General features: G+C 39.7%; 1 protein-coding gene and 1 pseudogene across 3 annotated transcripts in view; both read left to right on the forward strand.

Moving 5' to 3' along the window:
• The window catches only part of Fsd1l (fibronectin type III and SPRY domain containing 1 like), a 74,017-nt gene that overhangs the window by 18,293 nt on the left and 43,194 nt on the right, over positions 1–12,530 (forward strand). For all 3 annotated transcript variants that reach the window (XM_060379921.1, XM_060379922.1, XM_060379923.1), the window contains exons 2-5: positions 389–484; positions 1,503–1,634; positions 5,916–6,017; positions 11,898–11,920. In XM_060379921.1, the coding sequence (XP_060235904.1) occupies positions 389–484; positions 1,503–1,634; positions 5,916–6,017; positions 11,898–11,920 (353 nt within the window). The remainder of the gene's footprint in view (positions 1–388; positions 485–1,502; positions 1,635–5,915; positions 6,018–11,897; positions 11,921–12,530) is intronic.
• LOC132653051 (heterogeneous nuclear ribonucleoprotein C-like) lies at positions 1,538–5,135 on the forward strand (annotated as a pseudogene).

Consider the following 12,530-nt stretch of genomic DNA (forward strand, 5'->3'; position numbering starts at 1 on the left):
TGTAGAGGCACTTGTCTTTAATCCTAGCACTTGGGAGGCAGATGCAGGCAGATTTCTTCGAGTTGGGGGGTCAGCCTTTTCCACAGTGAGTTCCAAGTCAGCCAGGGTTCTATAGAGAGACCTTATTTAAAAAACATATGTAATAGTATTGCTTATTTTTAGACTGAAATTTATTGAGGGGATTATATTATATAGTAGGAAGTACAGAGTTTAAAACAGGACAGGTCCACAGCCCACCTCGTCTAACCACAGGCTTCTAGAAAACAAAGAGAAGCTGTGCATTGCTCCTGTACATTGTACACTCTTACATAGGTTTCTCTAGAGAATGTTTCTTAGGAGATTTAAATTTTTCTTTTATGAGAAGATAATCTTTTGTTTTAAATCCTAGGAAGCTCTACAAAGAATTATTTCAACTCTGGCAAATAAGAACGATGAAATTCAGAACTTTATTGATACACTAAATCACACACTGAAAGGAGTTCAGGTACGAATATTGCTATTAAAATTGTAGAGATGAATGATTACTGAGTAAAATTTGAAGTATCAACAACCCTTCATTGACATTAGAGTATAATGTAATGCAGATGGTAACAGGGTCTTCAAAGGACAGAAGAGTAAAATCACTTCCCGTGTCACTGCTGCATTCTGCCCAGGAAAGCAAGTGCTGAGGGACAGCTGGCCCCCTGGTTACCTGTTGACGAGCAAGAATTAAAGTCCTGCTCATTGCTCTTTGGGGGTTTTCTTTACTAATTCCAATGAAGAGCAAATGGTGCTCTTGAAAGCAGTGGAAAACACACAGTTTCTTTTCCTGTATGTAATGGGGGGGGGGGGCGGGTGATAAGACTTGGTTGAAGAAGTAGAGAAAGTAAGAAAATGGCACAGTACTCAGGTAGGCTAGACGGAGGCTTAAGGAGGGGCCCACGTTGGAGCAAATAACTTTTTAATGACTTGAAGCCGCATATTGAAGTTCATTATTTTTCTATTTATTTGAGTGATTGATTGATTGATTGATTGTGCATTCATATTTTTGCCTGCATGTATGTCTGTGTGAGGGTGTCAGCTCTTGAAGTTATAGACAGTTGTGAGCTGCAATGCGGTGCCAGGAATTGAACCTGTGTCCCCTAGAAGAGCAGTCAGTGCTTTTAACTGCTGAGCTATCTCTCCAGCCCCCTATTATTTTTCTGTTAGAGCAGTGGTTCACGACATGTGGGTCACAACCCCTTTGGGAGGCCACATATCAGGTATCCTGCATATCAGATGTTTTCATTGCTATTTATGACAGTACCAACATTAGAGTTATGAAGTAGCAATGGAATAATTTCATGGCTGGGGATCCCCACAGCATGAGAAACTGATTAAGGGTCGCGGCATTAGGAAGGTTGAGAAGCGCTGTGTTAGAGTGAGGTAGTTTATGATACAAATCTCTTCTTCCCTCTGCTTATGACTTTTAGTTTGTAAATGCTGTGTGGTTCTTCAGCAAAATTTTTCTGTTTTTTAAACAGGAAAATTCTTCCAACATACTTTCAGAGTTGGATGAAGAATTCGATAGTTTGTACTCTATATTGGATGACATGAAGGAAAGCATGATTAACAGCATCAAGCAGGAGCAAGTGCGGAAATCGCAGGAGTTACAGGTGAGAGTGCGCGGCTGCTCAGCACAGGGCGCCACAGTGGCTGGGCTTCTGAGACAGAAGCAAGTACCTGAGGGATCATATCTTTGTCTTCCAGAGTGGATTTTAACATGGCTTGGGTCATAAATATCTTTTTTGTTTGTTTGCTTTGTTGTTTTTTTAATAAATATCTTTTAATATTTTTAAAAATTATGGTTAAAAATAATGTAGAATTTACCGTTGGCCCTTTTTAGAGCTTGTTGAATCATACTGTTGTTTAGCAGAACTCAGGATTTTTTTTTTTTATCTTATTACAAAGCTGAAACTCTTCACCCCTGACATAATAATTCCTCACTTCCCCCTCTATCAGCTCCTGGCAGTTGTGCCATTGTTCCATTATTTTGATTACTTAGATGTCTCACGAAAGTGGAATTATACAGTATTTTGCAACTGTGCAACTTGAGCATAATGTTCTCAAGATGTGACCAGGCTCCAGCATATGCCAAGATTTCCTTATGGCTGAATGACATCTCCTTATACACCAAATCATCTTTGTTTGTTCTTCTGTCTGTGAACACTGACCTGTCTGTACATCTGACTGTGAGCAGTGCTGCTGTGAGTGTGGACAGGCAGAAACAGCTTGAAGACACTCTTTCTTCCTTCTTTTGGCTGTGTACCTAGAAGTCCTTGTGCTGATCATGTGGCAGCCACCCTTTTAGTTTTCTTTGGTGCCTCATACTCTGTCCTTCACTGCCTGCACTATTTGATATTCCCACCAGCTGTGCACAGTGAGTCCAGTTGCTTCATCCTTATCCACATCTGTTTTCTGTTTTTTTGTTTTGTTTTGTTTTGTTTCAGTGGCAGATATTATAAAGATAGAAAAATAGGAATCATTTTTTTGTTTGTTTCGTTTTTTTTGTGTGTTTTGTTTTGTTATTTTGAGACACGGTCTCACTATGTAGATCTGGCTGGCTGTCCTGGATCTCACTTGTAAATGGGACTGTCCTCGAACTCACAGATCCCTCTACCTCTGCATCCTGAGTGCTGGTATTAAAGGTGTATACCAGTACGCTTGGCTATAGAGCAAAATTTTGCTATGGTTTTGATTTCCATTCCTCTAGTAATTAGAGAAGGATGAACAGTTTTTGTATGCTTCCTAATCTCTATGTATTTTCCTTGAAGAAATTTTTAGTCATTTTTTCTGCTTATTGAGTAACTTATTGTTTTAAAGTTACATGCTTTTTTTATTTTTTGCACATCTTAGCTACATGTTTATTTTGAATGTTGTTCTCAGCACGGCTGTATTGGGGTTTTGAACCCAGCCAGAGCTGTGTATGTATTGTGCCCATGCTCTGCTTAGCTACATGCCCACCCCTATGCTCTGGGTGTTAACCCTTGACAGAGACTATCTTCTATTCTGTATTTTGCCTTTTCCCTCTTGGCTGTTTTCATTGTTCTATAACTATAACTCTGTTATGATTTAAAATAGTCTTCGGTACTTGAGTCACATACTCACTTGACTCAGATTGTGCTAACTTGATTCACAAACTAAAGATGGTTAAAGAGCATTTTGTGAAGAGTGGAGAGTGGACAGTCGTGTGCTCCCTGCTTGCTGTAGCCTCGGCATCTCAACACAGACCCACAGAAGGAAAGGCAGTCTCTTCTCTCTCTACTTCTTGTGAGATTTTTATCTTCAGCTACATTTTCAGCTTTGTGAGAAACCTTATCATCGAAGGAGATGGCTAGCAATGTTGCCAAGAAGACAGATCCTCGTTCCATGAATTCCCATGTATTCATTGGGAATCTGAACACTCTTGTGGTCAAGAAGTCTGATGTGGGGGCCATTTTTTCAAAGTATGGCGAGATTGTGGGTTGCTCTGTGCATAAGGGCTTTGCCTTCGTCCAGTATGTTAATGAAAGAAATGCCCGGGCTGCTGTAGCTGTAGAGGATGGCAGAGTGATTGCTGGCTAGGTTTTCGATATTAACATGGCTGCAGGGCCAAAAGTGAATGGGGGAAAAGCAGGTGTGAAACGATCTGCAGCAGAGATGTACTGTTACTCACCTGACTTGAACTGTGACTTTCAACGGGCCTATTATGACAGGATGTACAGTTACCAGCATGTGCTTCTCCTCCTGTTGCTCAAGCTGTGGTGCCTTCTAAACACCAACATGTGTTGGGAAACACCTTATGAAGGGACAAAAGTGGACAACGGGGATCTTCTTTAAAGTCTGGAAAGTTGAAAGTTCAGGACATGAAGAAGGAGCTGACCCAGGTAAAAACAAAAAGTGGATCCTCTGCTGGAAAGCCTGGAAAAATTGAAAAAGAGCAAAGCAAACAAGCAGACTTGTCCTTCATCTTCCCAGTAGAGATGAAGAATGAAAGGCCTGAAGAAGAGCAAAGCAGCACCTCTGAAGAAGGATGAGACTAATGTAAAGATGAAGTCTGAGGCAGGTGCAGATGACTGCTAAGGAGGGTGACCTGCTGGATGATGACGATAATGAAGATGGGGGATGACCAGCTGGAGATTATCAAGGATGAGGAAGGAGAGGATGACTCTTAAGCACAAAGCGGAGTTAGGAATCGTATCCCATTATTCATTTACCTGGGCGCTTGTGAGAGATCAGAGTGACACCAGATCCACTCCCCTGGTATCTTCAGCACATTCTCACTCTTCTCCCTCTCCTAGTCCTTCCTGTGTTCATTAATTCATAATTGCCCTTTTGCCTAGTTCCATTTCCACTTTCTTTGATGCTCCTTAGTAGTTTTGTTATGTCTTACCCTGTAAGCTTTGCTTAATTTTGGTAACTCTGTGACTTAACAATAAAAAGATGTATGGTTTAAAAAAAAAAGTTAAACTTCATGATTTCCTTATTTTTCATTGCTGAGTAAAAATTTACAGGTAAATGGTGGGACCTAGAAAGTATCATCCTGAGTGAGCTGTCCCAGAAGCAGAAAGACACACACGGTATATACTCACTCATATAGACATATAACATAGGATAAACCTACTAAAATGGGTATATCCAAAGAAACTAATCAAGAGAGAGGACCCTGACTAAAACACTCAATCCCCATCCTGAAGGCAAAGAGGATGGACACCAGAAGAAGAAGAAAACAGGAAACAACCTAGGAACCTGCCACAGAGGGCCTCTGAAAGGCTCTGCCCTGCAGACTATCAAAGCAGACGCTGAGACTTATGGCCAACTGTCGGGCAGAGTGAATGGAATCTTATGTAAGAAGTGGGAAATAGTAAGAGCTGGAGAGGATGGGAACCCCACAAGGAGAGCAACAGAACCAGAAAATTTGAACACAGGGAACTTCCCAGAGACTCATACTCTAACCAAGGACTATTCAAGGAGATAACCTAGAACCCCTGCACAGATGTAGCACATGACAGTTCAGTGTCCAAGTGGGTTCCATAGTAATGGGAAGAGGGACTGCCTCTGACATAAACTGATTGGCCTGCTCTTTGATCACCTCCCCCTGATGGGGGAGCAGCCTGACCAGGCCACAGAAGATGACAATGCAGCCACTCCTGATGTGATCTGATAGACTAAGATCAGAAGGAAGGAGAAGAGGACCTCCCCTATCAGTGGACTTGGGGAGGGGCATGTGTGAAGAAGGGGGAGGGAGAGTGGGATCTGGAGGGGAGGAGAGAGGGGCTTATGGGGGGGATACAAAGTGAATAAAGTGTAATTAATAAAAACAAAAAAGTTAAACATCATCAAGAAATTTAGTCTTTGTTACAAGGGTTGCTTTCTGCAAGTAGATTATTCTGACATCTTAGTTTACATATGGGCAGTTTTCTGACTACTCTAAGAACCTTTAAGCTAATTTCACTCCACTTATTTAAGTTGCTTTATTCCTCCTTTTGTTTTAAATTTGTACTCAGTATCTTTTATCTTCATGTAACTAATTTCTTTAAAATATTTGTGTATGAGTGTGTGGTGTAGATGGAGGGAGGGGTATATGGGAGTGTGGGTCAGATGACAACTTCTTCAAGTCTGCTTTTCCTTCCACTGTGGGGCAAACTCATATCATCAGACATGGACAGTGCTTCCATCCACCAAGCCATCATGCCAGCCCTAGTTAAACTGTTTTGGATAAATTATATGAAAAGAGGTAATTTATATAACTTGTATTGTCTTTGTATTGTATTGATGGTATTGTCTTTTTTAGTTGCTCTATGACATATGTATATTTGTCCAGTTATTACCATGTCTTTAAATTTAATGTAGCATATATTTGAGATTGGCAGTAGGAAAGTTCATTGTGATAATTTGGGTATTGTGCTTTTCCCCAGAGTCAGCTTAGTCAATGTAACAATGCCCTGGAGAACTCTGAAGAACTACTAGAATTCGCAACAAGGTCATTAGATATAAAGGAACCTGAAGAATTTTCAAAGGTAAAGAAAGCAAAAAGCAAATAGAGAGACAGACAAATAAAAAACAACCCTTTCCTAGTATACTGAAGGAATATTTTTAAAAAGTGTTTTGTGATTTTTGATACTGAAAAGGACGTGGGGTTTTTGCTAAATAAAATACAAGATGTTCACTTATTCAAAATATGTGCTTTTGAAGTATGTATCTTTTGGGGTCAGTAATTGATTATTTTAGTTCTGTTTTCCTTTAATCAATTTAAGTGAGCCACAGAATTTTTTTTTTCAGTTATGTGACTATTGGCAGTTTGTGTTAAAGGTTTTTCATTACTCGAGCCAAGTCATAGTTTTCTGGATGCCTACTTCAAATACTTGGTTGCTGACAAAACAGCGTGGGTGACGCCAGAGTAGACTTAGCATTGCGTGGTGGATTCCTGTAAACTATTTTGAAACATCCTATATTAAAGTTCTTTAGTTGGGCTAATACAATTGAAAAGAACAACAAAATAGCCTTGGCTAAAACCCATACAGTGATTTTTTTCATACTTCTTTATCTACCATCTAAATTGTTGTGTTCCTATTCCTAGTATGAAATCTGGATTTGAAGGGCCCCCATTTATCAGTGTTATATGATCTGAAAGTGAACAAGTAAAAAATAGCACAAGTACGATAAAATTTTAGAATATGCTTCGCCTTATTTTTTTTAATATGAGGAGTTTAATTGTTAGTAAATAAATGCAGAAAGTTAAGATGAGATCTGGATCATTAGGTAAATAGCCAGGATTCTACCAGCTGTGGTTTCTCAGTCACTAGTACTTGGCCTGCAGAACGTTTGGATCCATTGTCAAAATTAACATTCCTATTCTTGCCCTGAATTCAAACCTTGAACTCTTCCAATGAAGAGAACTGACCAGAACAATTTCCATGTCAGTATATAATTATTTACCTCCTTTTAACCACTTGTCAGATTAAAAGGGAAAGAATGTCTTTTTATACCCATGAGTACCCACAGTGGAATAACAGCTGCAGGGTACTATGAAAAGAGAACAGTGTCTTCTGTGTTTGATCATTTTTGATGAAAAGAAAAAAAGGGGCTTAATTCATTTTTCTCACTCACACTAGCTCACCCCTGGGTGTGTCCATCTCTTGAGCACTGAGAAGAGCAAATGAGAGAAGGAGCTCAGTCATTACTCTGCAGGCAGAGGTTGAGAGAGGGTCCTTCTTTAGGCTGGTAAGGAATACTGAAAAAAAGAGAGGACCTTTAACAAAAGTGTGCTTTAGCTCTGAATACAACTACAAATAAACAAAATGTTTACTAAGCTTACCTTAAAGTAGAATTTTACCTTTTATTTGTGAGTGTTGGTATCATACAGAAATATAGTTTCCTACTGTACAACTGTACTTAAGAGGCTGTAAGGAATACTGTGCTTGAGGTGGTTTCAGGCTATTTCCTTTGAAGTGATATGCATTTGTTTGTTTGCTTGTTTTAAGCGTGTGAGTGTTTGCTAGCATGTAGGTTTGGTTGCCATGTACATGTCTTGTACCCTCAGAGGCTAGAAGAGGGCAGCATGTTTCTGGACTAGAGTTGCAGGGGGCTGTGAAACACCCTGTGGGTGCTGGGAACTAAACCCAAGTCCTCTGAATAAGCAGCAAGTGCTCTTTATTACTAAGTCATCTCTTCCAGCTCTGACCATAAGTTTTGAAAAATAGTGCTTATATGAAGAAAGTCAAATATATAGTTATGTATATAAAGTTTTATATATATATATATATCATATACTTTATAGAATCAATAGGTCATGCATCTAGTTCTTTTCCAAAGGTCTTTAAAAAAATAAAAGAAAGAAGGAAAAAAGGCTGTCCTGGGACTTGCTATGTAGATAAGGATGGCCTAAAGCTCTTTGTTACATGGCAAAGTTAGTATTTTTGCCTAAAGGAAGAACATTTTGAGGTATCTCTTTTTTCCATTTTTCTGTAAAGAGAGGGAAAAAAAGTATAGTAGGAAGAAATATACCTTTCCTGTCTTTGGCAGAGATAATAGGTCACTGAGATTCAAACATTAGGAGCTTCTCATCCTGGAGTCTGCCCCTATGGTCTATGCTCTCAAATGCTATAAAGTGGATATTTTAAATTACACCATAAAAGGTATGGCTTATCTTTTGGATTTACATAAGAAAAAAAACTTCCAGGTTCATGAACATTTGAAGAGTTAAAATAAACTTTGATCTGAGGACTGTGCAGCCATGCTGGAAAATACAAATGAAATTGACTGCCAAGATATGTGGAAAGGGGCACAGCCAAGAAAAGAAGGATAGAAAAGCCTCTGGGAGGACCAGTGCCTGCCTCTGCTGGACGGAGGAGACTGGTAGACGCAAACATGCTTTTCATCAGGAGAGAACAACAGTGAAGAGAGAGGGTGAGACAAGAAAATCCATGCTTGGGGAGAAGAAGAAGGAGTAAAGGTGATTGGAACTGGTAAGAGAAGGAGGTGTGCCAGAGGCTGGTCTTCCATGAGGCCACATCAGCACTGAAAGCTGAGAGCCACCTTTTGCTTCTTAGTGTTTGCTGTGAAAAAGCATCACTCCTCCCTGCCACAATTGTGGTGTAGTTAGCAAAGCACTGCTGTTAAGAGTGGGTTTAGCTTTGGCCTGGTGCCACAGGAAGCAAGTTTCTTTGGAGAAATAATACCCCAGGTTACCTACAGTCCTGAAAACGAAGCATGCATGAATGTAATCTTAGTACTTTGACAGCTACAACAAACCAGTCGGGAAGTCCACTATCACTGTTAGGTTTCTGAATACTGCCAGGTAGCCTAACATTGATCCCAGCCATCAAAAGAACTATTTTGTAAATTCTTAGGGAGACAACCTAGTCTTCTTTGTTTGTTTGTTTTGAGACAAGATTTTATGTATATCCCAAGGTGACCTTAGTATAACTAAAGATGGCTTTGAACTCCTGATCCTCTTGGCTTTGCCATCTGAATGCTGGGATTACAGGCACATGCCGCTACATTCAGCTTATGCTGCTGGGAACCAGACTTAGAATAGTGAGCATGCTCAGCAAGCACTTCTACAACTGACTAACAGCACAACCCCCAGCTGTTTAAAGTATAGAAACAATAAAGCGTTAAACATGCTTGATAAATTCACAGTAGTGTCGGTATCTTTTCATTAAAAGTTAAGAACAGGTTAAGCAAACATCTTGTTTTACTTACACTTAGTAACTATGAATAATTATTTATAATAACTACCTTAGTCTTTTGCAGTTCTAGGGTGACAGGTTCCTAAAACCAATATATTAAAGGATTGTATTTATTAATTTAAAAGGCAGATTCTAGGTATGCTAGCTCAGGCCTGTGATCCCAGTACTTGAGAAACTGAAGCAAGAGGATTGCTGTGAGTCTGAGTCCAGCCTGGGCTACAGTATGAAACTGTGTCTTAGAAAACAAAACAAAGGGAAGAAAGAATGAGAGAGGAGAAGAAAGAGAGGCTATCTCCATTCCAGATACAAAGATGTGAAGTGTTGGCAAACAGGATTCAGTCAGTATAAATAATGATTCTTCCTGGAGGCTTCCGGTACCATGACAGATAATCTTAGAGAAAGCTGGGCACTCATTTGGCATTTGCCCAATTGTCTGAGTGGAGATGCAGGTAAATATGGTAGCAGCAGAATGCTGGAAAATTCTAGGCTTAATATTCCAGAGATACAAATTTATGAAGTTACCATGGAATGAAAGTATACGCTGAAGTATTCTTTTTTGATGGCTTTCTGTTTTGGAAGAAGAATTTCTAGAAAAAAAATTATTCTCTATTTAAAGATATTTCTTGAAGTTGGGCCATTTTTTAAAAACAACCCTGGAACTTGAGGCTTTCGTCTTATTGCAGAGGATAATTTCTCATCTTCTGTATTTGCAGGTGCATGTAAAATAAAATGTGAGCCTAAGTCAAAGAGGAGCACAGAGTTTTCAGTGTGCATTGGATGTCATACACAGGAGAGCAGTTTCTTCTAGGTTATCTGCTTTCTCATTTGTTCCTTTTCTGTTTTTTTTTTCCACAAAAAATAAACATGATGGCACTAAAGTCTTGCCTGCATGTGTATGTACGTGTGCACAAATGGTAGCCTGTCAGATACAAAACAGAATCAGTAGTGGTCCTCCTGTTAGTGGGTCATGTGACAGAGGGTGGGAAACAATATCCTTCCAACCACGTTCAAAACCCATCAGGAAATAAGATAAAATAAGAAAACTAAGAGGCCAAATACCACTGTAACATTGGCGAGCACAGGTTTTGTCCACAGGCAAACTTCTTAAGCCCAGAATTAATTTACCTGTGTGGGTGTGATCAGCAGAGGCTTTCTCCGATGATGGGGGGTTGGGAGTGCTATTTCAGTGACACTTAACAACACAGAAGAAGAAGAGCACAACACATAGTCTGTACAAGCAAACTTCCAAGAAAAGTGAGAGGCACTGAGTTGATAACTTGAAAACTAGTCACCTGGGGTCACTGTGAAGTGAAGGAAGAAGTGAAGGGCAGAGTGGTAAGGGCTTACTCAGTATGTAAAGAAGCGTGGGGTGCAGAGCAGAGTCCTTTTTCTTTCCCTTAACACAGAGAGGAAAATGGTTTTACACTCCAGCTGCCATGGGAGTAATTTTCAAAACTAATATAGTAGTTGACTAATGTAACTTAGTCCCTTAGTCCCGTACAAAAGAGACTGTGCCAACCTAGGTCCATGACCTAAAGAGATCGGAGACCGTGTAGGGTTGGCTATAGTGTGTGGACCTTGGAAAGGGATTTTGTTGTTGTTGTTGTTGTTGTTTTAACAGCGTTAAGAACCCAAATCCCTTAGTGGAGAAGTAAACTAATACCCAGGGCCGCAGTGTTGAGCACGGTAATGCTGGAGCTGCGGCGTGTTGTGACGTCTTGTGGAGTGGCACCCAGGCCTGCATAGTTGAGGCTGGGTATAAAAGGGGCCTGAAGCAGGTAGACACCGTGTCAGCACCGAAGGAGAGAAGACACAGAAGCTGTTCTTTGTACATCTGGCTTATATGTGCCCAGTCGTTAAATATCTCTGAATACCAGGCCGCACGCCAGCAAAGCAGCCGTGATTGTCAGCTGCAGTCGCCAGCTGTGCCAGCAAAGCAGCCGAGATTGTCAGCTGCAGTTGCCAGCTGTGCCTGCTGGCATGGAAGAAACTCTTTAGTCGGGTATGTTATATTGGATTCATGCATAAAGAGGCAACAGCTTGGTGTGTTTTCATTGTTTTGTGCCTACCTCGTGCCAGGTAATGACCATGAACCCCTCCTAAACTTGTATCTCCATTTTCTGACAAAAAACAAACAAAAGAAAAAAAAAAAACAGAAGATACATACAATAGGTGTAATTGACAGCTTCTTTGAACCTCCCGGAAAGAAAGACCCACTTGTAAGAGATGTTTCTTCTGTCCTGTCTCAGCCTCTGCTATTAGAACTCATTCTTGGGAGCAGAGGCTTTAGAACTGCAGTCTAGTTTTGTATGCAAGGAAGCTTTCATATATATATATGTAAGAACTACTAGGGTGTGTAGAAATGTGTGTCTAGGAAAGAATTTGTTTTAGTAAAAGAATATCAGACTGAAGAAAAGTGAAGGTGTATTTTGGTAATCTTATGTTAAAAAAATCATAATTATACTTCCATGAAAGTAGTTGAAACATTACAGTTTCTTCTTTGGTGATTCATGTGGGGGTCTGGATTCTACTATGGTCCTTACATCAAGCTTACATGAATTATATAGATTTTCTGCAATTTGTGTTTTGATGAATATGAACTAATCTGTTGCAGGGTTGTATCCTAACTTTTCTTGCATGTCACTGCCATTGAACTTGCATGAAAAGCACTAACTACTCTTTCTCTTCTCCCTGATCTACTCCAAGGCTGCCAGACAGATCAAGGATAGGTATGATATAAAACCTACATTTTTTTTATTTAAGTGTCAATATTGAAGTCAGAAATGAAATTCGGAAACCATTTTTCTTAGAACTCTATTGATTAAAATAACAATTCATAATAGTTATGTACAAAGTAAAGAAAATATACTCTGTATATCATTGAATAACCAGTAAATTTTTTAGTTACATTTTAAGTTGTGGAAATTACATATTTCTAAGAGAATTTCATTTCTGGTTTAATAAAATAGTTAGCTTTAGTTTTAGACTAGTTCTTAATTAGTTTAGTATTGAAGATTGATCTATTTTTGAATGAGTTAACAAGTCTCTGTATGCATATGTGACTTGCTGGAATGCAGTTTTTGCTGCTGATCCTAAATCTAAGTGGATGTGTTTTCAGGGAAATCCAGTGCTGCCTAGGGTCTTCAGTTGCTGAAGCTCCTCACTGCTGTCTTGGTTAACACCTTTGTTCTCCGCCCTCTTCTGATGCCACCTCTTTTTTCCGCTGCTGCCACCACTATCTTGTTTTTATGCCGTAGGGGGGTAAAAAACTCAAGAAAATCCTTAAGTACTTTGGCTTAAAAGTTGTTTCTCATTGGTAGAGTCAGGAATATAAAAGGG

Source organism: Meriones unguiculatus, chromosome 3, assembly GCF_030254825.1.
Source record: "Meriones unguiculatus strain TT.TT164.6M chromosome 3, Bangor_MerUng_6.1, whole genome shotgun sequence".
Classification (NCBI taxonomy): Eukaryota; Metazoa; Chordata; class Mammalia; order Rodentia; family Muridae; genus Meriones; species Meriones unguiculatus.